Source organism: Mandrillus leucophaeus, unplaced genomic scaffold (assembly GCF_000951045.1).
Source record: "Mandrillus leucophaeus isolate KB7577 unplaced genomic scaffold, Mleu.le_1.0 Scaffold173, whole genome shotgun sequence".
Lineage (NCBI taxonomy): Eukaryota > Metazoa > Chordata > Mammalia > Primates > Cercopithecidae > Mandrillus > Mandrillus leucophaeus.
The window spans coordinates 4175557-4203270 of NW_012101732.1; the positions used below are offsets into that span (position 1 = coordinate 4175557).

Consider the following 27714-nt stretch of genomic DNA (forward strand, 5'->3'; position numbering starts at 1 on the left):
GCAGGGAGGTGTGAGAGTGCACAGGGCAGGGCTGAGTGTTTGGTGGGACTTCAGCAGAGGGAGTGCGGGAGTTCTTTTATAGCTTCAGCCAGCACCTAGGGAGTGGAAGGATGCAGCATCCCAAGGGACTTGCTCCCTGCAGGGTCCCCAGCACCAGGCACAAAGCCTGGTACTGACAAACACTTGTCATTAGGGCTCATGGTTCTGAAGGTGACCGATTTGTAAAGAAAAGCCAGAACACTTCGAAACACGTATTCCATTCATTCCGTACACATTTATGGAGTCTTCCAGGTGCTGGGGACTCAATAGCGGAGGAAACAGACAAAAGTCATGCCCTCAAAGAGCTTATGCTGTGGAAAGGTCATGCGGAATGTTGGCGGTCACAAGCGTCTGGGAGAAAAGTGGAGCAGGGAGGGGGAGTTGGGAGTGGGGAGACAGTTGCAAATTTATTAATAACCCTTTCCCTGTTTAGAAAAAAAGTTCAGCTAGCTGCCAGAGCTCATTTAATTTTATATAAACACGCTTTTTGCGGTTGAAGCAAATCTGACTGATTTTCGATGTAAAAATAAAATATAAAAACTGTTTCTTGGAGTTCTTTCTAAACAGAACTAACATGGGAATTGTCTGAATCATCAGAATAATCTATTTCAGAAAAATCAGATGCATCAAGTGAATCCCGGCCAACTGTTGAAGAACAATTATGCATAGGAATGCTCGGTTTTCTAGGATTTGACATTTTCAGTGATCGAGAAGTACGACATTTTGTAAATGGGAAGACCACTACTAAAAACACAATGCTGTAAATAGATTGATATCTTTTGTTTTTCAAAGTTGGTGTTCCAGAATGATGTGAATAGAATAATAAACGTGAGATATTTTGTGGCAAAGTTATTTTGGGGTAAATGCTGCAGCCTCTAGTGCTGCTGGTGAGTATTCTCAGTGCAAACAGGAATAGGGTTAAATTAGGTGGATGGGGAAGGCCTCACTGGGTGAGGATGCTCAGAAAAGCCTGAAGGGGGTGAGGAAGTAAGCCCACCCACGGGTTGGAGGAGGAGCTTTCCAGGTAGGGAGGGGCCCACTTAAGTAAAAAGACCTGGAGTGGGAGCAAGCCTGGGCTGTGGGAGAGGTCTGAGGAGGGGAGACAAGAAGGAAAAGGGAAGGAGAGGAGGTCAGAGAAGGCTTCCTTGTAGGCTCAGAGGAAGGTGCAAAGCTGTTAGAGCCTAGCACATAGTAGGTACTCAGTAAGAAACTGCTGAATGAATGGCAAAAAGTATGCTTTGCAAGAACACTCATGGTGCTGAGTTGAGGACAGATCAGAGGGCAAAGGTAGCATGGGGGACCACCCTGAGACCCAGGTGACAGGGAGCAGTCTGAAGCCAGAAAGAGAAGAGCTCGGCTTCCAGACAGATTTGGAAGGACAGCTGCCAGGACTTGCTGACAGACGGGCTGTGCGGGGGAGAGGAGAGGAGTCAAGAAGGAAGAAGATGCTCTGTCCTCCTTGTACAAGCAGGGTTTGGGCTGGGTGGACTCAAGTGTTCTCTATTATGCGCGAGACGCCTGGTTGATAACCGAGTGGCTATGTGGAGTTAGTTATGCCAGTTTGGAGTTCCAGGGAGAGTTGGGGACTTCTGGGCCAGATGTCACCCTTGACACCATGCTCTCTCGGGAGGACAGCTTCTGGAAATACAGACAGAGAGCCCCGGACATCATGAGTGACCACCCAAGGAGGAGCAGTTTGGAATCTGCAGTGGGTCAACAGTTCTGTCCTTCAGGGATTGCCTAAAGGTGGCTATTAATGATAGTAATAATCCTAATATCTAGCAGGCATGAAGATTTTCGAAGTACTGTCTCTGTTATTGGATACTGGGAAACCCAAAGCCAGTTGGGTTTCCTTCACCACCTCCTATCTAATCTCAGATCTGCAGTGCAGGTGTGATCTAGTTAGCTCTCCTCTTACTGAGGCACTTTCAGGAATTCAAGTCAACTTGCTCTGCCATCGGGGCTTTGCCTCCCTTCCCACACCTCCCATGGACTGTCAGTCCCACTCTCAACAGGGACAGTGGGTCACACCTTGTTGTAGCTCTGTTTGCGTTTGCTGCCTCACCTATGTTTATTGTGTGAAGAATCAGTGGAAGGATGGATGGATGGGAGCTGGGGTGAGCTCTACCCTTTATTCAGCTCCTGCCATGTAGCAGGCACTTGACATTAAAACCACCCAGAGATATAAACTTTGTCACATTTTCCTTGAAGAGGAAACTGAAACTTAAAAGGTTCAGTAGCTTGCCTAAAGTCATAGGACTAGTGAGTGATAATGATGCTAGGATTCCAGCTCAGTTGTCTAGGTCCGAAGAGCCTGCATGAGTTTACTACTCCCTCACTCTTCACTATGGGGGATCTAGGCCCATACTAGAAGGGGAGGGAGCTAGACCTGCTCCCTCCTCTAAAGGTGACTGTGAATAAGACTGAGGTAACTTTCCTCGCAAGCCAAGCCGGAGACCAGTCAATCTTTTTTTTTTTTTTTTTTTGCATTTCCTTATTTATTCTGCAACAACCATGTGGGGTTGGTTTTATCAAGCTCCTTAAGTGATGTGCATGTGGTCACGTAGCTAGCAAGTGGCAGAGCCAGGATCTAAAACCCAAGCCTGTCAGCCTGTAAATATCATAATCCTTCCACCAAACCACACTGCCCTCAGGCCTGACCCAGCTTCATTTAAACATTGAGTAGTGTTTGTGCAACTGAAATAGCCAAACGATGTAACTCAGAGATCACCCTCTGCCCACAGACGTATTTAGTTTGGCCCACAGAGTGGTTTTAAAAATATTTTTGAATTATTGCCAATGTTTACAAATCATACACAAATCCATATATCTGGATTCTCTTGAAAACTAAGCATGCCGAACAAGATCTAGCTTTTTTCTGCTTGGCCACAGTGGCTGGGCCCAGTAGGGTGATCTCTGAGAGCCAGGGCTTGCACACACCACATTGCCATTGTACCCATCATACTCTGTTTGAGTTATATGAGCCAGGGTTGCGATTGCTCATTTTTATTACCTGCCTTGTTCTGGTCTAATTACATGCAAATCTTCAAGGACAGAATTAGCCTGTCCTGGGAACTGTCCATTGGCTTAGCTGACCATTTGCGGAAAGACTGTTTCTTAGAGGAACCCTTTGTTCTGCTTACCCTCTGGCCCAGAGGTGTATTCTTTTGCAGACCCCACACTCTCTTCTTTCCTGCATTAGGGTCTCATGAATTCAGACACTATGGTAGTACTTCTGGGAACATGTTCAATAGAGCACTAGTGAGTTGTGTGTGTGTGCACGTGTGGGCACATATATGTGTGTGATGTGTATATGTATAAATGTGTGTGTGTGTAGTGTAATGGGTCGGTGAGAAACTATCTGAATGAAAAAATTTAGTATTAAATACATTTTAAAAATTTATTATCAAGCTTATGATAGCTCTCTTTTGGAATTTGGCAATGGACATGAACATTTGAAGCCTCTGAGAATTTCTATAGCTCCTGGTTAGTTTCATTTATCTCAATGCTTGCAAAACTTCATGAACAGGGAACCATTGGTAAGTGTAAAATCTATTAGAATCTCCTTTGCCCTACAGTTTTTGTTTTTTTAAAATAAAAGGAAAGGAAGTACACAGAAGCCCATGGTGTTGGGAAGTTAAGTGGCTGTACTGGGTCAAGGCAGGACCTAAGATGCAGAGATTGGGGGTGAGGAGGACAGGGAAGGGGGTTTTCCAGGCCACCAGTGGGGAAGGCAGGCAGGACAGGCCGTTTCTGGGTTCACATAATCTTTGAATCCATGACAGAACATCTATAAATGAGTGGTGCTTGGCAGATGACAAGATCTCAATACAGCTTTAGAGATTAGTGCAATGGCAGTGAACAGAATTATCTTTTTAAGGACCTTGAAGAACAGTTTTCACAGGGGGAATAAATTATGAGACAGGCTTATATAACTGGAGGTGGTTCTAGTGTAAGAAGTCCAGACCAGGTTTCCCTACCTGGGTTATAGGGAGGGAACAGATGACTGACAGTGTATTAGCAGAAGTTATTGAACTTTAGCATGCATGAGAATCATCTGGGAGTCTTGTTAAAGGAATGGATCCTCATTCCCACTTCCAGAGACTCTAATTCAACAAGTCTGGGGTGGGGCTCAGGAATAACATTTATAACCAACACATCAGATGATTCTGAGCAGGTGATGCTGCAAGTTCTCTTTGAACGTAACTTTTATGTGGCTGCTAACGAGTTTCAGTAAAAGAAGAAAAATTAGAAAGATGAGAGAAGTGGGATGGTTATTCACAGAGAGACAAAGACACAAGGATTGGTGTGAAAGTTGAAGCATGAACCAATGATAAAAGAGAAGAAACTGTCATAAATTAACCATGAGGTTCAGATAAAATAAAATTGTTTGACTTCAAACAACGTGCATAACCCTCATTGACAATCCACCTCAAAAAATATAATGGTTAGCTGAGGATGAGAGACTATATTGTGTGTGACTATGTGATGGGGTGTATACGGAGTCATAGTTAAGGGGAAGACTTGATTCAGCACTAAGGGAAGAAGGGAACTTTTGGGTTTGAGACTTTGTGGAAGTTTTCAGAAGTTAGGCTGCTGCATCATAATACCTAGTTACCTCTCTGAATCTGATGAGTCACGTATTTTGGGTAATGCTTACACAATTCAAGGGAATACAAGTCCAGACAGAAGCAGGAGGTCAGAAAGTTTCATAAAGTAGGTGTCTTGGAACAAAAAAGGACAGAATACCCATGATGGAGCACTTGAAGACCAAAGAAAACAAAACAATAACCAACAACAACAACAACAACAACCTCCAAACAGGAGGATATCATAATAGACCAAGAATAAAGAAAAAGCAAAGGCCATTAGAAAGTCCAGGAAAAACAAAAAGCATCATAAGGAAGGAAATTCAAACAAGTACATGATCTCATACTGCAGTGAACAATATTTACATAGTCATAATATTATAAATACTGATGATTGTATAACCAAAAATTATGGCAATGTTATTTGGAAGGTAGGGATATATCAGGTGGTACTGAGGAGCTAAATCATCAACTATCTTAGAATATTAATAGATTATAAAAAATTGATATATCAAGGCAATTAAGATATAGCAGAAGGCGTATTTTATAGTAGTAGCTATCAGAAGAAATAACTAGAAAATTAAAGTGACTGTAGTAACTGAGAAATGTAGGTAGCTGGTGGGAAGGGATGACTGCAGGCTACTGGTTTTCATTCTTTCAAGGCTACTGGATTTTTAAAACCATATTGTTTTAATTTACAATATTACCAAAATATTTGGAGTTCTATAGTATGCTGGTGTGTGCTGGTAGGCCATGGGCATTCATTAAAAGGTCCTACCACTAAGAGAATAAAACCAGGCTTAGGTATTTCATGGCGTCTCCCTCTTCCTTGGGGACAGCCATGAATGTGCTTCCAGGACTGAGAATAAAGCAGAAAGCAAAGTTCTGGAGGCGAGATGAGTGCAGGCATCCTTCCCTCCCCTTCCCTCCCCTTCCCAGGTAGGGCCCAGCCTCTGGCCTCTGACCATGGGGTGTATCTCCTGCTGAACAGAAGCCTGGCCAGGTGAAAGGCTGTAGGGGTGCCAAGGGAGGGGGGTTTGGGGCCAGAGCTGGGGGTGCTAAGGGGCTGGTCAGAAGGTATGGAGGGACTCACTTACGTGCACACACTCCTATTGCGTACCTCGGGCGGTCCCCGCTGTAGTCACAGTAGAGGCCCCGGTGGGGGTCACAGATGGCAGCCTCCGTGCAGTTGTCCCCAAGCTGCTGAGCACACATCTTACAGCATTCACAGCCATCTGTGATGAGGCTGACCCCCAGCGGGCAGCGGGGTGGGGACGGCGGGCACTCACATGGCCACTTGCAGAATTGGGGGCGTGAGGAGGTGTCCTCCAGTGGAGCTGGGGTAAAGTCCATGGTTGTAGGGGCTGGAGAGAGGGCCTGCAGGGGAAGGGCAGAGGGGAAGGAGGGCTGCTGAGGCAGGGGTTTCAATGCCCGAAGGGACCTACCATTGCATTCCTGTCTTCATACTGTTCAAAAAGTTTTCAGAAAATGATTTTTTTCTATCATGCTTTTGATAGCCAAACATCTCCTTTATTTTCAATAAAACAAATAGAACAGAGGAACCCAATATGCAGCGAAGTTAAACCAATTGCCTGAATCCCTCTGCTGGTCAGCGGCGGGGCTGCAATTTCACCTCAGCACCTGCTCCTTTCCTTTCTTGAGTGATTGTCCCTGCAGCCCCAAGGTAAGTGAGGTGGCCTCAGTTTACAGGGAGGAAGCCGAGGCCCTGAGCAGGTGGAAGCTGGTTGTGAGTCATGTGGCTGTGTGGGGCTCGGATCCCATGTCTCTTCTCTGAGGACCTGCAGGGCCAGTTCCGTCACTCATCAAGAGTTCTTAAGGCCTCTCTGAGTCAGAGGACTCCTATTTAACACGAGTTTCGGCCCGCTGACCTTTTATTATTTTTTTCCCCTCTGAGTATCCGGAAAGGGCTGGCGTGGTGCAGCGGCAGGTGTTCAGTTTTAGAGCTCCTGGCAGCTGCATGGGCCCCAGCCCTTGGGGAGTGAGTTGCGCTTCCTTTGCCAGCACCAGCCCTGCATGGAGGAGCCCTTTTATTTTGTTCTCAGGGCAACGAGACCCCCCACCCAACACACACACACTCCATGCTACCAACCGGCACTCCTCCCCAGCATCCCCATTCCCAACCCCCAGCCAACGGCTTCATCTTTATTTTGGCAAATATGATGAACATAACAACAGGCCAGCTGGGAAGGGAAACCAAGGTCCAAAGAGCTGCCCAGGCCCGAGGAACGGCAGATGGAGATGCCTGGGTGTCTGAGTGCAGGAGCTTCAAGCTGCCACTATTTCCAGCTCCCATCACCTGCCGTCCCATCTGGTTGACCCCCTGAATCCCATCTGTGCCCTTTGCTCGATCTCAAAGGAGACCTGGGTCTACGAGAGGAAGAGAATCGCCTGAAGACACAGGAGCGGGGGCTGGAGCCAGGCTTTGAGTCAGTCCTCCTACTCCTGGGCAGGCCATGGAGCATCCTGCCCAGCATTTCCCATCATTGACGCCTGAGTTCCGAAGTAAGCAGGGAGAAACCAGGGCTTCTGTGGGGCTGGGGCAGGGGGCTGGCTGGGCTCTGGGCTGCTTCCTCCATCTGGAAGCAGAGGAACCTGCTTTGTGGGGTTACAGATCTGCTTTCCACTCTGAACACCAGGTTCTGGTGCTGAGCTATTCAGACAAATTCTTTCCTCCTTTTCAGGGGAGGAAAGCAAGACCCAAAGAGACAGATGGACACTCCCAGGATGACACAGTTCACAGCAAGGCCAAGGTGCACATTAATCTCCTAACTCTCATTGCAACAGCTTTTACTTTTGCCTCCTCTGGGTTCTTTCGTTCACTCAACAAACATTCGCAGAGGTAGGTCATAGTCTCTCTTAAGTTTTAGACATTTGGAGATAAGTTTTAAAAGTCCCTATGATTAGGGAATCCACAGCTTATGGGAGAGGCAAGTATTAGAGGTGATTTACTACAACTCGAGGGATTTACTGTGCAAAGTGCTGGGCATCCCAAGGAGGAATGGAAGCTCTCTGAACACCAGGGCAGTAATTGCTCTGCCCAGGAGAGTGGGGTCCACTCTCGCACCTTGAAGGACCAGGGACAAGGAAAGTGGTTCAGATGAATTTCTGAATTAGTCTGTCTAAGCTCTGAGCCTGGCGCATAATAAATGTAGTAAATATTGATGCAATAAATAAAGCCCTTGCAAGTCAACAGACAAAACCCGACTTTAAGCTTAATTTCAGGACTTGGGCAAATCCACCCTTTCCCTACTTCAAGGCCACTGTGATGCAGTTCCCTGTGGCTGAGAGGCCCTCCTATCTTTTTAACCTGGGGCCCCTTTCTCTGGGCAGACTCTCCTGACTCGCTGACCTGCGTGTGCCTGGCTTTCCCTTAAGTCGCTAGGCAGCCTCAGAAATTAGATATCTGTGTGTGTTTGGAGGTTAATGCGTGTGAACTCCATGGGGTGAGGGCAGGGTGGGGCAGGCCCCCACAGAGTGCCTGCACAGTGCCAGTCTTCACTGGGAACATACGGGTAGCTTCTCTGTAATGGCCCAGACATCAGAAGGGCAAAAAACATCTTGCCTGCGGCCCCCTGCAGGGAGGAAGGCTCTGTGGGCCACGTGGCCTCGGAAGGCCTTGCTGGTAGGGAACAGAGAGCTCTTGGGGTTGGCAGTGCTGGGTGGCATTCACCTAGGAGGCACTAGTTAGCCTGCCCTTGTTTGTGTTTCCTCAAAAACACAACAGGATGCAAGAAAACCCCTATATTTCCAAATCAGTAAACACACACACACACACACACACACACACACACACACACCTCTTTTTGACTTTGGGGAGAGACGTTTCCTTGTTAGGCCATGAGTCTAGAAGCCTCAGAGCCTCACGAGCACTAGCAGACCATCTCTGAGAGCCACACTCAGGACATGCTCTTGGCAGAGGAAATAAAGATGCCCTCGCCTCCAGGAAGCCTTCCCTGCCCTTGCCTCTCTCACTGGAATGTGAACTTGGAAAGGGCAGAGCCTGGGCCTTGCATCTCTTGTGCGCCTGAAACACACCACAGGGCACACAGTAGGGCTTCATATGTGTTGAATGGTGAAATGGATGGATGGGGGATTGTTGGCTAAAAGGGCTTTGATATCTTTGATATTCAAGGCATCATGTACCGGAGCCTCTCCTCTGGGCACTAAGTTTGAGTGTCAAGAAAAGAACATGCAACCTGAAACAGTCCGACAGAAGTTCTTTCCATGTGGCCTTGGAACAGCATCTTCATCTTTCTGAGCCTCAGCATTCCCATCTGTGATATGGGCACAATCATGCTCACCTCCCTTTGGGGCCAGTTGGAAGGGTGAAGGGGCATTGTGGATGTGGCAACACTAGGTAGAGCCTGGCACATGTCACATGGCACACAGAAGTCTGTCTCCTCTTACACCCATTTGGTTGTGCGTCCTCCTTGACCCCACTGTGCCCAGAACAGAGCTGGGGATCTGGACACTTTGAGCTGAGCTGGAATGGGCTGGAACCGGGTGGGTATCCCACTCCTGGGATCACTATCCATCCTGTCTACAACCCAAGTTAAAGATGCCCAGAAGGAAGCTTCCTTTCTGAGTGCCTGGAGGTGCCAGGGCACACAGCTGGTTAGGGGAAGCTGCAGAGAAGTCCTCCCTTGGACAGGGGAGCCCCTTATGACATCCCTGGGCAGAGGAGGAAGGGCTGTGGGCAGTCAGCTGAGCCAGCCTTTGCAGTTGGCACCATCTAGTGGTAGAAAACCTCCCAGACTCAGGCCAGGGGAGAAGGTGCTGGACAAGATCTGTGCAGGGGAAAAACCTCTGGACTTCAGGGCCTGCGGACTGCTGGGTGGTGTGTGAGCCTCTGAGCACCAGCTGCCTTGTCCAGCATTGGCACATACCTGGGGTATGTCCAGCATGGACACATACTTAGGGTATGTGTCTGCAGGCCACTAGTGAGTCCAGACTCCTGATAATCGACCAAGCCTCGCCTCTCTGTGTGAGCACGAGGGAAAGCAGATGACTGGCACAAGGGCGGTTTCCGCCCTCCAGCACTAACAGTTCAGCTGGGGATGTGCACACTGACTGAGTCATTCTAGGGACAGAGAATTCTTAAATCCTTACTATGCACAGGCTTTGTGCCAGGCTGAAAGGAGACGAAGGTGCATAAGACAGAGCCCCTGACTGGCTCTCCACCTAGTGAGGCCAATAGACACATAAATAATGATCACAATTCAGTGCAATCAATGCTATAACGATGATGTCCACTCATTTATTCATTCTCCCTTTCATTTATTTATTCTCCCTTTCATTTATTTATTCAACACATCTGTAGTCAGCTTTTGTTTTGTGTCAGGTGCAGCACTAGGTGCTGGGGATGCAGTGTGAGAACCAAGCAGACCTGCCTGTGGGATGACAGGGGAGTGGCTGGGCTGTGTGTGTGCTGGGGCTAAAGAGGGCTTCCCAAGACAGGAGGCGCTGGGAGTGGGTTTTGAAGAGCGGGTGGGAATAGATCGGTGAGGAAGGAGGAGAGGGCACCCAATGCACAAGGACCCTCAGGTGCACAGGCACTGAGCTGGCAACGTGTGCCAGGGCCTGGAGCCTGGAGAGCCTAGTGTAGGGTGCAGGGTGCAGGCAGGAGGAGGTGAAGGCTAGGAAGGATGAGGATGGGTTCAAGGCACAGCATACATCAAGGAAGACCTCGAATGCCTTGCTTTGGGCTGAGGTCTAGAAGAATGGTTTGTTGAAGGATTTTAGCAGGAGGATGGCAGGGTTAGACTTGTGTTTTAGAAACACCACACTGCATCCAGTCCAGCCTTTGTCACTGTTCATGCCACTCTGGGAGTTCACTTTCTGAGTCTGTCTTCTCCTCTGTAAAATGGCATTGCTACCATTGCTTAGCTCCCAAATGACTGGAAGTGAGCATCAAATGAGGTCACAGCTGGAATTCCTCCTGCTAGTCCATCTATCGCAAAACGTCACTCGGATGACCACTGGGCGACAGTCTTGCCCGAGCCCTCAGTGACTGGCTGATCTCATTTGTCTTCTGCACAGTGACTGGTATTATTACTCTCATTTAACAGATCAGTAAAGTGGCTTGCCCAGGCCCAACATCTAGTAAGCGACAGAACTTGGATTTGAATCTAGATCTGTTTCAGCTCAGTTTTTCCCGCTACTGTACATGAGGGAGAATTTTCTGATGAAAAAAAAAAAAGCTGAAAGGTAGTGAGTGTACCATCAGTGGAGGTAATCAAGAAGCAGCTAGACAATTATTTGGGCTGGCAGTTGTAGAGGGACATCAAGCCTCACAAAGCCTGACACATAGTAGGTGTCAATAAGCATCTGTTGATAGGATGAATAAACGAGCGCATGTTCATTTCCCCAACGAATCTGTCATCCCTTGAAAGTAGAAACCACATGCTGCCCATCTGTTCCCCTGCACGCACAAACTCACAGGCCCTTACAATCAACATACCTAAGATTTGAGTGAGGGCTCATACTACATGGAGAACTTTGTATGCACTATCTCATAGAATCCCCTAGCAAATCACGAGGCAGGCCTGCTAATGTTCCCCTGAGTGGTGAGGACACGGAGGCACACAGAGGTCAAATGACTTGTACGAGGCCACACAGGTCAGGTAGTCAGGGACAGAACCGAGGTCTGCCTTGTCCAGAGCTTTTGAGCCACTAACTCTTCTGCCTCTGATCGCTGCACAGGGAACACTGTGCACATATGAACTTTGGGGACATGCTCCCATCAGACCTTGAGCAAAACAAATATTTCATGGGGGCTGGGAGCTCAAGGAGAGGCTTCAGGATCCTGAGACATAGCTGGGTCCCTGTGTGGGGGTACCTGTCCCTTCAGCGTTCTTGTTGTTGCCAAAGCTGAGCTGATAACGGCCCACTGCCCGGCTTCTCCCTTGAAGTCCAGCCTAAGCTGCCATTCGGGTGGTCTAGTGAGTGAACACTCAGCTTCCGGAGACAACAAATGCTGCTCATTGCTGAAGAGTGCGGGCTGGGAGGAGACTCATGGCCAGAACTTCTGGAGGGTCAGTGAGTCGTAACGCTGCGAGTCATCTTAGAACTCCTTTGCCCATCTGCCCCTGTATGAGCAGGGAAAGGCAGAAGGACTCCAGTCTGAAGTGCTTGACTCTAAGCCTGTGCTTACAGTCTCCACGTCTCCCTGAGAAATCATCACGAAAGTCACAGTTTCACTTCCACCTTCCTGCTCCACTCCAAAGCTGCTCTGGGGCCCTGATCAACTGGAGGTGCATGGTGCCACGGCGGCTTTCACTGGGACTCCTCCTGGGCAGGTGGCATTTATAGTGAATGACATCAGCTTCTAATGAAAAAGCTTGTCCGAGAACCCCTGGCAGTAGCTTGGGGTGTAGGGGTGGCGAGGTGACATCTTAGAACCTCCCAGTTTGTTTTGGGACCTTAATTCCAGAGTGATCCCTGGGACCTTGTACCCATCCAATGGTGGCCTCCCTCGGCCCCAGGCAGGCTGAGGCAGGTATCCCCTGAGCATCCCTGGAAGGCTTCTCACTGGGGCTTCAGCTGCCTGGAAGGCCAGTGTAGGGTCTCTCTCTCTCTCTCTCTCTCTCCCCCCCTCCCCGCCCCCACACACAGACACACACACACACACCATACACACACGCGCGCGCACCATCAGCTCCTTCAACATCTAGGATGGCATGGCATGTCTACCTGTCCTTAAGTTTGGTTCGCAGCTCTTTTCACCGAATGACTCTCTTTTTCCACCCCCAAAAAAAGGAGTGGGGGAAGTGTCTCAGCCAGAGAAGGGAGATGAGAGTTTCCCACATCACCTCTGTCTGTGCATCCTATGTGGGCTCTTAACTCCCCATTCCTTGCACATCCACTTGCGGAGTCATCCAAGGGCCCAGGTACCACCAGCCCCACCCTTTCCTCAGTGCACCTCCTCAGTGCACCCAGGCCTATCATGATGGGGAGTCACTGGGGGAATGTCTGGGACATGTATGTGCGCTGACATTGAATGCTTGGTCTGGGGCCTTTCTGGGGGTGTCTCTGTTGGTCCAGAACACCAACACATCCTAAAGAAAACATGTAGCGCCTCTGGGTCAGAGCTGTCACTCCATAAGTAACCCAGCTGTATCATCCCAGCCTCTAGTACCCTGATTTGGCTGCTGGCGGGACTCCCGTGCCACAGCTGTGGTGCCCTGCAATGAAGAAGCCCTGGAGCTCGGGCCCCTAAGCCACACCTGGCCCTTATCTTTAGTGGACAACGAGAGTATGGTCTTTGTCAAAATAAAAACGGTAAACCCATTTCTGTGTAAGCAATAGGTATTTGTGCAAAACAAATACCTATTTGCTTGACTTGCCTGGGTTTGGGAGAGAGAGGTAATTAGGAGAAAATGAACATTTAGAGTAATCTCTTCGCGGCTAAACAATAGAAAAAAAGACCAGCACATTTTCCCAGAGGTTTCTGTTGGATCTCACAAACAGTACTTTCCTTCTGGGGGCTGGGGCTCATCCTCGAACCCCAGGATGCTTGCTTGGGCCCCTGGGACCCTCTGAGGTTTCTACCAGGGTCTCATTTTCCTTGGGGGTTGGAACCTATTCTTGTTTTCCCCAGCCATAGGCAGGAGCCTGTCCCATAACTTGTCCTGTAGAGTCCCCAGAGAGTCCTGGCTGCTATCTTCTTATCCACCATGAACCACCTGAACTGGGGTGACTGGGACCATTCTGCAGATAGAGAAAATGATCTTTGCAAACACACCGTCATATGGAGCCTGCATCATTCTGTCCAACAACAGAAGCCAAGAAGGCAAAAAGGAGAAAAGATCATAAGTCAAGGAGAATGTTGTCTAGGAAAGGCCAGAGGAGGGGGAAAAACAAAACAAAACAAAGCAAAACACAAAACAAAACAAAACAAAACAAAAAACAGCCTTGGTATTTCCAAATTGCAGATGTTCACATAAAAGTCTCTTTTATGATGTACTTCTGGAAACAGACTCTGCAGATGCCACTGTGTTTATGGGGAAGACACAGGTGGTGGCCACTCCGCGATGCTTCTGCAGGCAAGATGCCCAGGGCTTGCTCAGGCACAGCCTGGTCCTGCTCAGTTCTGCCTGCTGCAGCCTCTGAGCCCACCCGGCCCCACCTACCCCACTGAGACTCCTCCTGCCATGCCTCTCCCTCCTCAGCAACCCCTCCTAACTACTCAGGTACTATGATGCTGATTTCCAAATTTCACTGCAAAGCACAACCACCCTGGGACTTTAACGGACACTCTACTCAGAGATCCCAACCTAAGGAGGCTGGGAGGAGCCTGGGTATTGGGATTGTTTCCAGATGGTTCTGAATGCCCCAAAGTTTCAGAATCACTGGCCTGTGAAACTTGTTAAAATACAGATTCCTGGGCCAGGCATGTGGTTCACACCTGTAATCCTAGTACTTTGGGAGGCTGAGGAGGGTGGATCACTTGAGGTCAAGGAGTTTGAGACCAGCCTGGTCAACATGGCAAAACCCTGTCTGTACTAAAAATACAAACATTAGCTGGATGTAGTGGCACATGCCTATAGTTTCAGCTGCTCAGGAGGCTGAGGCAGGAGAATTGCTTGAACCCGGGAGGCAGAGGCTGTAGTGAGCAGAGATTGCACCACTGCACTCTAGCCTGGGTGACAGAGTGAAAAAAACCCGATTCCTAGATCCCTCTTCGAATATTCGCCTTAAGTTTCTCTAGACTGAAGGCTGGAATCCGTAGTTTGACCAGCAACCCTTGGGGATTTTTACAGAAATAGGAACCACTGCCTTAGAGCACTGGGCAGGGATAAGGGAAAAGTGTGGGGATTTTAGACCATCTTGCTTTTTTAACATCTGACTTTTGTACAACCCACACCCATGTGCATTACCCACCCACACCACTAAGCCGCTTTCACACCACAGCTCACGCAGACCTGCAGGACATACCGCGTTCTGTGATTCGTCAGGGCGACACAATTGCTGTGCAAGCAGATCTAGTGTAGTTAAATGAAAATGGTGTATTTTATCCTTGATATTTTGTTAAAATGACTGAAAAATGGGAGAAAACCAAAAGGAGTATCTCCCAATGATAAGACCCTTAAGTCCTTAACTCCGCTGGACAAACAGGGTTATCAGTAGGCAGGTGAACAGTGACGAAGAGATCTCTTCAATCATACTTATTGGACAAACTTAAGCTGATTAAAATTGGGAAGGAAAAAAAATAAAGCCCCTGTAGGAAATGTTTCATATGTATTTTTGAGATAACATTTCAAGGTGAGTGGTAACTTATTATGATGTATTTCAGCTCTTTGAAAGTTGACTGGGGAAGAGGCAAGTCTATAGTTTGACCTTTGCATATCAGTTTTACTTCATTTTTACAAAAATGCTTAGCAATAGGCATAGGAACAGAAAGCGGGAGGCTAGCAGCGGTGCGATGGACTGCCCAGGATACCTGAAACGTCCCGTTTGATGAAGGAGACAGATCCCATTCTCTTCTAAGAGTGTGTGCAGTTTACTGGTGAACAGGGCATGGGATGTGCAGAAAGGGCATGTCATGGGCAGTGAGGGGGCCCCATTTGACAATCCCCCAACCTCCTGCCACCCCCAGCTTTGGAACCTGGAGCCATGCTCATCTGCTCTGAGTTTGTTTCGTCATTTGTAAAATGACAGTGATGTCAACATCCTTCAGCAGCCCTAGTGAGCAGTTATTAATGTCATCCCTAGTTCACAGATGAGGAAAGTGAAGCTCCAAGAGCTTAAGAATCTTGCTCAAGATCTCGCAGCTGGAAAGTGGTCTGTTGCCCCAGAGTGTCCCTCCAGAGCCCTAACTTGTAACCACCTTGCTGCACGGCTCCCTCATTCATTTATTCATGCCTCCACCCGCCCATCACACACGTGTACCAAGCGTCTACGATGTGCCTGCTGTTCAGATGAACAAGGCAGGGTCCTCACTCCCTGGGAGGATAGCAGTGGAGTTGAGCCCAGGTTGCCAAGGCCCCCAGAAGAAGAGTGAGGAGCTCTTGTGGGGCTTCTCAGGGACGGGTTGCCCTTTCCCACCTCCTGGGTGCCCGGCACTGAGCCTGGCACCCCCTGGGCAAGTGCTCCGTGTAGCAGTGTGGACGGTCGGAAGGCCGCACCTAGCTACTCCACTAGGGGGCAGGGTTGAGGCAGGAATGGCCAGAGCCATCCCCAGCTGGCCCCGGGGGGCTTTCAGGACAGCGTTGTCCTGCTGGAAGCAGTTTCTGTTCACTGCTTTGCTGAAAAGAGAAGCCCTGGGGGCTGTGAGAGAATGCAGGCCTGGCCGGTGCCCATGTCTTCTCCAAGCTTGTTTCAAAGCGCATCGGGTGCCTCTGAGTCAGCCACAGGTAACAAACACCTCTTTTCCCAACACCTCTGGCTCGTGCACCCCTAGACACCTGTACCCCGGGCCCTGGTGGGGGCTCCCCTTCAAGTGGGACCTGGAACAGTGGTCCTGGGTCGATCACCTTCTTTGAAAGCTCTTCGCTCCAAACCCGTGAAAGGTGCCTGAGCCAGGTACATTGCCCTCCTTCCCCCACCGCACTGCCCGGAATCTTCCAAGGGTGGTTTCCAGAAAGTTGTTGGCCAGGCTGCATGTTATGGGATGTAGAAGGTTTTTGAGATTTTCTACTAATTGGTTTTATAAACATGCAGGCAGGGGAAGTCAACTTTACATGAAGAGGGTACAAGGGGCAAGAAGCCAGTTTTTTTTCCAAATAACGAGCCCTCGTTCATGTGTTCACTCATGCATTCACTCATTAGTCAATCTATACATAAAGCATCTGCTAAGTCCCACATGCAGTGCCCAGTGTCAAGGACAAAGCCTCCGAGAACATCCAGCCTCCAAGGAGACAGGAACGTAAAACAGGCAACCGCATTATAAAGGTCAAAAACTACAGTCTGAGGGTATAAAGGTCAAAAGCTACAGCCTGAGGGCCATAGATGGCTCATGACATTTTTGTAGGAGCCTGCCCACTATATGATAACCCTGTTTGTCCAGGGAGGTGAAGAAATTAAGGGTCTTTTCATCGGGAACTACTCTGTTTGGTTTTCTCCCATTTTCAGTCGTTTTAACAAAACATCAAGGGTAAAATACATCATTTTCATTTAACTGCATGAGACCTGCTTACTGAGCAGGGGAAAGAATGTTGAATGTTCTCATAGTTTTAGAGAGTAGTGAGAAAACCACAACAAAAAATACTGAATACTCTACACAAATTTAAACCGTGTTCTTTGCTAGAGACATATTTAAATATTCACACAAGCTAAGAGAATAATATAACGAACCTACACATGCATCGGCAGCTTTGATAATTACCAACACTTAGTTGATCTTGTTTCTTCTATTGTCCCCACACATGTACGGTTTTTGTTTTGTTTTGTTTTTGAGACTGACTCTCACTCTGTCTTCTAGGCTGGAGTGCAGTGGCATGATCTCGTCTCACTGCAACCTCTGCCTCCAGAGTTCAAGTTACTCTTGTTCTTCAGCCTCCCGAGTAGCTGGGAGTACAGGTGTACACCCGGTTAATTTTTGTATTTTTTAGTAGAGATGGGGTTTCACCATGTTAGCCAAGCTGGTCTCGAGCTCCCGACCTCAAGTGATCCACCCACCTCAGCCTCCCAAAGTGCTGGGATTACAGGCATGAGCCACCACGGCTGACTGTATGTTTTTTTATTCTTGAAAATCTAGCGAATCCTAGACATCCTGAGATTTTTACTTGAAATTCTCCAGTGTGTCTCTAAATTGTGAGGAATTTTTAGGAAAAATGTAACCCCATGCAATTATCACACCAATAAATTTGTTACAATTTTGTAACTTTCTCTAGTTAATACCCAGTCCACATTCAAATTGCACTGTCCCAAATAATTTCTTTAACAGATGGTTTCTTTGCATCAAGATCATCTGCATTTTAAGTAAGTAATTTAGTCCTCGCGATCATCCTAAGAAGCAGGCTGCTTTTATTATCAGTTTCCTCATTTTTTAGATGAGTAAACTGAGTCACAAAAAGGTAAAGGTCAGATAAATTTTCCAAAGCCACTAGCAAATGGCAACGTTGAGATTTGAACCTTAGCCCTGGGACTCAAAGCCTCCGTTTCTTAAGGCTTCACACCTAAGGGTCACCCTATAAAGTAACTCAGCATAGTCTAGGTAAGGACTATGAGGGTGAGATGAAGAGGGGAAAGGGCCTGGGGGTGGGAGTAGGAGCAGAGAGTGCTTCCTGGAGGAGCAGGCATTTGCACCGAATCCTAAAGGATGAGTGGAAATTGACGAGAGGGCGGGCAGAGAGGGCACTGAAGCTGGGGACGTACATGAGCAGGGGTGTGCAGGTAGAAGCAACATGGCATGACACGGGATGACCAGTGGGCCATGTGGCTAGGGCTTAGTGTTCAAGGACATGGAGAAGGCAGTCGGGGCCCAGGACAGAGGATGCTTGCTCCCTCCCCTGGGGAAGACAGTGGTCTTTCCTGAAATCCATTTCCTGATCATCAGAACAACCCCATGAGGTCAGCACTGATGGCCCCAATTTGACAGATGGGGAAACTGAGACCCAAAAAGGTTCCGACACAACAAGAAAATGACACAGTCAGCTGTTTCGACTCCAGGTCCCATCCTCCTCCAGCGACCTCTAAGGCACCCTGTTCTTGCCCACTGTTCAGTTCATTCGAATAACCAAACATAACCGAGGGCCTTTCATGTCCCAGGCCTGGGCTTGGCGGTGGCTATGGGTTGACCACAGAGGGGCCCAGTCATGGAGCCACAGTGAACACAGACATGGGTGGAAGAATGAAGCTCTGTGCTATCATTGAGCTCAGGCTTGTTCCACCTACAAGGGTGGAGTGGGGTAGTGGGGATCATCTTCCAGTCTCCTGAGCTCCTTCCCTGGAGGGGAGAAGCCCTGGGCTCCATTCCTCATGCCGAAGCTGGTGGCCTTGGACAAGTCACTTTCTCTGTAACAAGAGCAGGCTGGGATGAAGGGATCGCTGTGGGCCTTCCACATCTGACAATGATTCGCGGATCAGGGAAATAAAGAGGGGATAAAGTCTATCTGTCCTCCCTCCACCGCCCAGAGTGTGACTCCATCTCCCTTCCCTCCTCCTGCATTGGATCCCTGGCTCAGATGGGGACAAACAGAACTGGCCTAAGGGACTGACACACAAGTACACCCCTGGGAGCTGGTCTGGGCAGCCTGCTTGGGGCACATGGTGGTGTTCTGAACCTTGGATGCCGTGGAAGTGCGTAAAACTCTCTGTGCCTCAGTTTTCTCCTCTTTAAAATGAGGCTAATAGGAGCTCCTGCCACACAGGGCTCTCGCGAGCATCAGATGAGACCTGTGGGAAGGGGCTCGCCATGGGCCTTGGCTCACATTAAGGGCTGGCTCTTTGATCATCTAAGAGCCAAAGTTTGCAAGTATCAGGAGTTGGCCACTGGAGCACAGGGCCAGAAACGGTTGTCAAGGAAGTCAGCTGGCATGCGTGCCTGTGTGTGCGTGTGTGTGTGTGTATATAGGGGACAGATTTAAATACAAATAGCATGGCTGGGAAGACAGGTGGCTGCAGTCTCACTCCATGCAGCGCCTACCAGCTCTGTTGTCCATGAGCTCCCAGAAGGACCACGAGGCAACACTGTCTAATCTCAAAGCACCTTGACATTTTCTGTCTAATTATGGCTCCTCCAAGCCCCTTCTCGACACATGCTCCACACCCAACCTCTTTCTTAGTCCTAAGGTCTCTGTGACATGGGCATTTACATCCATTTTACAGATGAGACACTGAGGCCCAGGAAATGTCAGGGCTTGGGGCTGGGATGTGGTGGAGCTGGCTCTTGACCCAGGCTGTGTGCTGCCTGCCTCCTCTTCACCACTGCACTACCCTGCCTGGAGCACAAGCATGGGCAGAGGGGCGTTCTTCTTGTTTCCCTTTTCAGATAAAGACACTGAGGCTCAGAGATGCTACAGAGACCCCGGTCTCCTGACTCCTCATTCTGTGCTCCAGAACCAAGCCCTTAAGCTGCTGCTTGCCATTCAGTCCTCGTAGCAGTTGGATCCAGGCCCTCTTGCCAGATTCCCTCCTGTTCCTCCCCAGCATGAAGCTTCCACTTAAAAAAAATCAGGGGTGTTCCCTCCCTGCCTCCCCCATCTCCTATACACATATTCTCTCCAACCCACACCAGGTCTGGTTCTCGCTTTAATTCATTCTGTCAGGAAGTACACCATGAAAACTTGCAATGTGCAGGCATAGACAGTGACAGAGCAATGGAGCAGGCAGGGTGTATGGGCAAGCCTGGCAGAGGGCACAGCATGTGCAAAGGCCCCGGGGTCTGACAGCACAGGTGGTCAGGGAACAACAAAGGGCTTGGCTTTGCAGGAGGGTGGGGGGAGGAGGGAGGGTGGTTCAAACACAGGGCAAGGCCAGCAGAGAGTCCCAGCTGGGCGACGTGTTTCCTTCCACGTGGGCAAGAACAGGAACCCATGGGTGTCCACAGGAGGACGTCTGCAGCTCCATTTGGGGGAGGCTGCCATTTCAGATGGCTTCAATTTCATGAATCAGAGAAGGATGGCGAAGGCATTTCAGAGCGAAGGAATAGCTTGGCCATGTGCACAGAGGTGGAATTCAGGAGTGTTTGACAGCGAGGCTCATGAAGTAGAAAAGAAGGTGAATGGGAGAAGAACCAAAGGAAGAGGCTGGGAAAACAGACTTGTGCAGGAAGAGCAGGCAGAGAAACTAATTGGGAAACCACCGAGATGGTGGGACCCCTCGGACGTCAAGGTGCTGATGTGATTTTCAGTTTTATGAGGATGCTGTGGGCCAGGAACACAGCTACGCTTTGAGGGTTGACAAAAGAGACGTGGGCTGAAAGGAGGATATTTCTGGACACTGTAAGAGGGACAAAGCACATCTAAACAGACACGTAGAGCAAGGGACACATTTTGGGTGCCGACAACCCCTTTCTAGAGAAGCAGCAGCGTGAGCTCCCTGCTGCTTGTTCAATGATGGACCTGCCCGATGGATGAATGAGTGGACTCTCGGAATATACGGTGGCTCCAGCTGGAGGCCAGCTTGGGGATCAAGTCCAATCTCCTCACTTTCAAGATGAGAAAATGAGCACAGAGAAGGCAAGTAGCTTGCCTAAAGCCACACAGCAGGGACTATTTCCCCCTGGTCTTCTAGCTCTCTAGGCGAGGAGTCTACTGTTCTGCTCTGAGGGCAGGGCTATGAGTCCCTGCTCTGTCAGGATGTTCCCCTACTCTTAGAATTATCCCCCTCCATCCCCTCCCAGCTATGGGCAGGCTCATAGCACACATGCCTTTCTCCACTCCCAGACTCAAAGCAGGATTCCTAGAGGTGCAGGGTGGACCCCTCCCTTCCTTTCCTTTGGGCCTGGGCTCTCGTTTTCTCTCACCCCACCCCCCATCCCTAATCAAGACTTAGCAGATCCACACTCAAATCTCCAAGCCTGAACTTGCCTCCAGATTGGAGTCCGTGGGGTGGGCGGGCTCAGATTTTATCGCATCCCCTGGAATGCCCATCATTCACATTTGCGAGGCAATCTCTTCTCCCTTGACTCTGTCTCTCTTCCTTCTTTCATAGAGAGGAGGAGGAGGAGGAGGAGGAGGAGGGGAGCTGACTAGTTAATGGAATGTCAGAGCTGGGGGAGAGACTAGAGTCTATCCCAGTCACTGCTGTTTGAAATCAAGTGTACACAAGAATCATCAGGGTGCTGGTTAGTGTGCAGATGTGTGAGGGTGAGGTCTTTCTAGCAATTCTGGTTCAGGGTTCCAGAACATGTTTTTCACCATCTCCCGTGTTCTCTGAGCTTCCCCCTCTGAATCCTAAACATACTCCTCTCTGCTAATATAAACATCTGTTCCACACTGGAATCATCCTCCAGTTTAAACACAGAGAGACCACTCACCACCGCACCTCCGGAAACTGGAAGTGGTTGGGCATATACGTGAGACCGTTGGGGTCCATGAAAAAGAAAGCAGGCTCAGAAACTCACAGTTGGCATGGAGGGACCATGTCACCCTGATTCAAGTTAGTAAGACACGCCTCACCTACAGGCACCATCATCATCATCATCTTCATCATCATCATTTCTTTCTCCTACACAAGAACCCAAAAGTGTTCATTGACCCTCTAAATGTGCCCAGTAAGCTGGCCAGGCTATGGAATCTGTGGCATCTTTAGAACACATGCCCGGCATTGAGCTAGGGCAGCCCGCCCATCAGCCTGCCCGTCAGCCTGCCCCTCCTCCCAGCCACCTGGCCTGAGGTCTTTATAGGCCCCTGCCCACTGAATTGGGCCTTGCCTGCAGCTGGTGCATCCACCCAAGTTGGAATCCCCCGTCCTGCTCTTGGAACAATGGAATCCTCCCCTTGGGTGTTTTGGGGTCTTCTGTGCTTTGTTTCTGCTTCATTCAACACCCCTGAGAAGCCAATAGTACTAATATTAATATATTCCTTTATACAGACATGATCCTGGCTCAGAAAAGCTGGGCTACTTGCCTGAGGGTGCACAGCCCGTTAGTGGAGACGCTGGGATTAGAACCCTCGGCATTTCTCCCTCCCCACCTGTTATCATAGCCTTAGGCACACTCGTGTCTTTCTAGGCCAACACTGTCTAGTAACATACAATGAGAGCCATAGACGAAATTTTACATTTTCTAGTAGCAGTATTAAAAAGTAATAAGAAACAGATGAAATTCAGTGGAATAATAGATTTTGTTTAACCCAGTATATTCAAAACATTATCATTTCAATATGGAGTTAATATAAAAATTATTAATGGGAATATTGTGCTCCTGCATTCATACCATGTCTCTGGAATCAATGGTGTATCTCATGCTTCCGGAACATCTCAGCTGGGACCAGCCTCATTTCAAGTGCTGAGTGGCCTCCTGCCGCACGTGGCTACTGACTGGCCCATGCTGGTCTAGATTACAGCAACACCCCTGCCTCACAGGTGTGTGCAAGTGGGCACATGCTCGGTGTGAACCCTTGCCATCATCCATATCACAGGGATGCAGGACCCACCACAGTGTCCTTGAATGGGGGGACAGCTGGGCTGAAGCCCTGCTTTGAAACCCCCACAGTGACCCTGCCTGGCTCGCTTTGTTTCCTGGCTGTGGTTGGCACCCTTCTCAGCCCCTCCCAGGAACCCACCTGCTTTGCCATCCTTGCTGCCATATCAGAGCCCACCTCCCTTGGAGTTTGCCTCCCTGCTGCCCAGAGGATGGCTGAGGTTCCTGGGGAGATCCCTGGGTTGCTGTTTATACAAAGCCAAGGGCAGCCTCCTGGCATGTAGGTGCTTTGCTGGCACAGGGTAGGAGCCTTTTCTAAAACCTTGGGGTGGCATTGGCGGGGGGCTTGCTGTGGAGCCAGGAGTGCTGCCCAGCCCACAAGGTAGCATTTTGTCTCTCAAGGAGCTGGTTGGGCGGAGGCCTGTTCCTGTGCCCATTCCTTCTCCAAATGCCATGCTGAGGGGGAAATGCCTTTCAGTGCCGTGCTCTTGCCAGCATCCAAGATAAAATGTGGGCTGGAGGGGCCCTGAGCTGGCAGCAGGGGGTTCAGGGAGCCCAAGGAAGCTCTGGGTGGGGAGTTGGGGGGGTGGGGCCTGGGTGGGTTTGAAATCTTCACTCAGATTCCAACTCTAAACAGGAGGTGTGAAAAGCCATATTGTTCACATTCTCTGTTTTCTAAAGGGGATATTTTGCCATATACTTGACCTACATTATTCTGCAGTTGCTGCTGGAAGCAGAGAATGAGTTTGTGTCTCACACCCAAACACAAGGTTCTCACACACACACCACACCACACCACACACACACAAGCACACCACATACACACTCAATACACACACACCACAAACGTGCACACACCACACACAAAAACCACACACACCACACACACACAAGCACACCACATATACACTCAACACACACACCACACACTCACACACACCACACACATACCACATACACACCACACACACACACGTACCACACACACATCACACACAACAAACACCATATACACACACCACACATCCCCCCCACACACCCCAGGCACACACCCCACAAACACACCACACGCACAACACACACACAGCACACCGCCCCCCACACACACCACACATGCCCTTCACACACACCACACACACCACACACACCCCCACACACACCACACACACCACACACACACCACACACACCACACACACACCACACCCCCCACCACACATGCACACACACACCCCACGCACATACCACACACACCCCCATACACACACCACACAAACCCACACACACACCCTCCACACACCACACACACACACCCCACACGCACTCCCCCCACACCATCCCCCCCCACACCACACAGGCACACACATATACACACCACACAGGCACACACACACACACACCACACACGCACCTCCACACACACCCCACACACACCCCACACACACCCCACATACACACCATATGCATACCCCCGCACACCCTCTCTCACACACACAGGGCAGCTGTGCACATCCCACGTGTGTTGATACGGGAGGGAGGATGTGGGTCTCACCTGTAGACCTATACATAGACCACCACCGGCCTAATGCTTGCCCGGGAATTATCATGCAGCATTCGTTTGCTGAATTACACGCTTCTGAGAGGGTTTCCTCAGTCACATTTCCACGTTCAGCAGCAGGGAGCTTGGTGTGATGAGACCGTTAGTGCGATTAACAAATGAGGAAAGTAAGGTCTGAGGTGGCAACAGGACTTACTGAGGCCGACACGGCCAGTGGCAGAGCCTAATTCCAGCCGCTCTACTCTGGCTGACGTTGCCCCTGTCATCTGCCCCGCTAGCCAGTAAGCTCTGTGGGGGCAGGGACAACATGCTCCTGGTTTCTGCACAAGTGCTTGGACCAGGGAGGCAGGAGGCTCCATTACCAAGAGCTGGACCAAGGTTCAAATGTCAGCTCCCTTGATTACCGGCTGTGTGACCTTTGACAAATTAACCTCTCCGAGTCAGTTTTTGCATCTGTGAAGGGGGATAATTGCACTTGTAAATGATATTGTTATGGGAATTGTAGAATGTGCCTAATAAATGTTGGATGAACTGGGGTAGGTCTTATACATGTGTTGGCCCAGTACTTGCTAATGCACATTAAACGGAGTCCCTTTCTCTTAGCACATGGTGGACACACTCAATAAATGCAGAAGAAAAGAATAAAGAACTGAAAACATAAGTCATATCTGCCATACACCTTTAGCACAGATTAAATTCCCAAATACACTCGGCTGTTCCTGAGATCACTCGGGTGCCATCCTCCTCCGCTGATCTCCTCCTGGACTGCCCTCTTCCTCCTTCCACTGCAGAACCTTTCCAGAACGCTTTCATATCTCCCAGAGAAGTTCCCCTCGTAACTCTACTTCCTCAAAGTTTTCTTGGCAATTCTCATATACATTTTCTTCTATATGAACATTTACAACCATTTTTTCCATTAAGATCTGACTGGGACCCTGGTTGGACGTGTGCTCCCCTTGCATATTCATTCGGGAGGGTGGCCATGTATGGAATTTGGCTGTGAAACAAGGCTGGTGTCCGAGTGGAGTCCAGCTCGTTTCTATCAGCCTCACAGCCCACACAGCAGGCAGGGCTTTCGGGATGCCCTGAGAACTCCAGTGCCGTGCACACCTTTGTCCCAGAAGCGTCTAAATCATGAAACAAGCATGGGTCGGGTGGTCTGGGTTCCGCAGGCAGGGGCTGCCTAGAAAAGAGGTACCCTGGGCTGGTCCCAGGAGCCTTCCCTCCATCCTGCTGCCTGGGTCCCTCCACATGCTCCTTTGCTGGTCTCCTCTGGCTGAGTCCTTGGCTCTGTCCCTTACTCCTCCTCAGCACTGGCTGTTCTGGGAGCTGACCGGGGCTCCAGTATTCTTGGACTCATGCTTAAACCTCTCGCCTCCTCTGCCCACTCAGACTTGGGCTTCTCTCAAACTCTTACCTTTTCTCCATCCACTCCCTGCCCTCCCAGACGGGGCAACCTGCAAAGCTGTACCCACATAAAGCCGCAGCCGTACCCAGAGCCGAAATAAAGACCGACTTAGCTCCTTCTGGGCACTCCTGTAGGACATGGGCAGCCTCCCCTAAGTAGGAATGGTTAGAATTTGGCATCAAAAGATCTAAGTTTGGGCCCTGGCCACTTCTTAATGAGGAGATCCTGGGCAAGTCCTTTACTTGCTCTCACTCCATTTCTTTCATTTGTGAAATGGAGCTGATAACTTTCTGGTGAGGTGGTTCTGAACCAACTACAGGCCGGCACCATGCCGGGCATGAGGATTTAACCACAGATGAGACAGACTCACCCCCAGCCGTCATTACACACACGAAGGCATTGCGAGGAATTCCCATTTCCCAGCTCTCAGTTTGCTGTCGGCTCTCGGCCTCAGTTCTGGCTGAAGCAGACACGGAGTCTGGTTCTGGCAAGTGGCTTAACCCCAACACTCGGTTTCCTCATCTGTGAAGGGAGATTCTTAATCCCCAAGGAAGCCGTCAGTGTCAGCTGGGGATAAACACCCTCTTGCCATCACCCCTCTGTCTCTAGGTTGTTCTGCTAGGAGCAGGTCCTGCCCTGGACTGTGGAATCTGGGGCTCAGAAGCTGCCAGGTGCCCACCTCCTGCCCTCCTTGCACTGCCTGCCTCTGCCTTTCCCTCACTATGCCTGGCCCTAGCAGGCTGGCTCTACATGGTCACATGTGTGACTCCCCTGGCTTTTGGAGGTGCAGACCTTTGTCCCTTCCGCTTGGTGTACCCTGGGGTGCAGGTAGAAGAGAGAGAGAGACCCTGGGGTGCCCCACCACCCCCACCCTGGAACAGCAGGCTTCATAGGCAGGAGCCAAGTATGGACACTCTACAGACTGCAGAGGGCTGTGCAGACTGGAGGTGACAGCAGTTGGGGTTCGGCATCACCCTGGGCACTGCTCGCTCAATAAGGAGCTTTTGTTGAAAACTGGCATTTTTCTTTCCATTTTTTTTTTTTCTTTTTCCATCTCCCATCCTCATAGTATCTCCAATGCTTGGAGTCTTGGAGTTTTCAAACTCGGAGACTCTAGAAGTCTCCTGACAACTCCCTCGCTTTACACTGCTCTGGGAGGGTGAGTGACCCACCCAAGGCCACACAGCCAGGTTAGGCAAAGACGGGTCTGGAGCCCGGGCCCCTGACTCCCAGTTCTGCTGAGGGTCCCGTTCTTTCTGCACTGGTTCAGGTGGGGAGAGAGGGCAGGCTGGACCTGTGTAGTTTGTTTCCCCAAGTGTCGCACCATCCTCCTCACCCTGCCAGCTTCAGCCAACCTGAGCAGTTGACTCCTCACCCGAGGCTCTGCCCTTGCCCTGTGGCGACCTTCCTGCCCCAAACCTTCCCAGCCCTTTTCATCCTTCCCACCAACCCCCATACAGCAGGACCCAGTGGGGAAGGGAGCCGGGTGTCCCTCTGAGCCCCTCCAGGCAGGACTCACCGTGGCCAGGACGCTGCTGGCGGCTGCTGCTGTCACTGCTGCCAGCATCCAGGGCAGGAACCACCTCATGCCTGGACGTCAGTGGCACAGGCATCGACCGAGCAGCCCAGAGGATCCGACCACCTCTCGGGGGAGCTGGGCCCAGACTGTCCGGCCCATCAGGAGCAGCAGATATGCCTCTTCCGCAGCCCTTGGGGGGTTTTATTAAAGCAAGATCTGACGTCAGGGTGAAGGACAAACCCTGCATTTTCCTCTGAAAAAACTTTTCCTGCCTCTCTTTTTTTTTTTCTTTCTTCCCTCTGTCCCCACCTCCAGCCTGAAGTTGGCCAGCCTCCCCAGCTCTGACAGTTCTTAAAGGGAAAGTTACAAGGCTATGACTTCACACTAGGGCGTGAAATTCTCACAGAGGAGCTGGGGTCATCCTGCCTAGGTCTTCCACGACCACAGGGAGCGGGAGCGTGGGAGGGCGCAGGATGGCGGCAGAGACGCTGTTACTCCAGGCAGGCGGGTGTGTGGGCTTTGAGGGGCTCCCAGTGGAAAATCAACTCCCTGT

At 50.0% G+C, this 27714-nt stretch overlaps 1 protein-coding gene across 2 annotated transcripts in view; it reads right to left on the reverse strand.

Annotated features, from left to right (window-relative positions):
• WISP1 (WNT1 inducible signaling pathway protein 1) overlaps window positions 1-27336 on the reverse strand; it is a 40737-nt gene extending 13401 nt beyond the window's left edge. For both annotated transcript variants that reach the window (XM_011977088.1, XM_011977087.1), the window contains exons 1-2: window positions 27162-27336; window positions 5726-6005 (exon numbers count right to left, since the gene is read on the reverse strand). In XM_011977088.1, coding sequence (XP_011832478.1) covers window positions 5726-6005; window positions 27162-27230 — 349 coding nt within the window. In that variant the 5' untranslated portion in view covers window positions 27231-27336. The remainder of the gene's footprint in view (window positions 1-5725; window positions 6006-27161) is intronic.
• Between the last annotated feature and the right edge of the window lie 378 nt (window positions 27337-27714).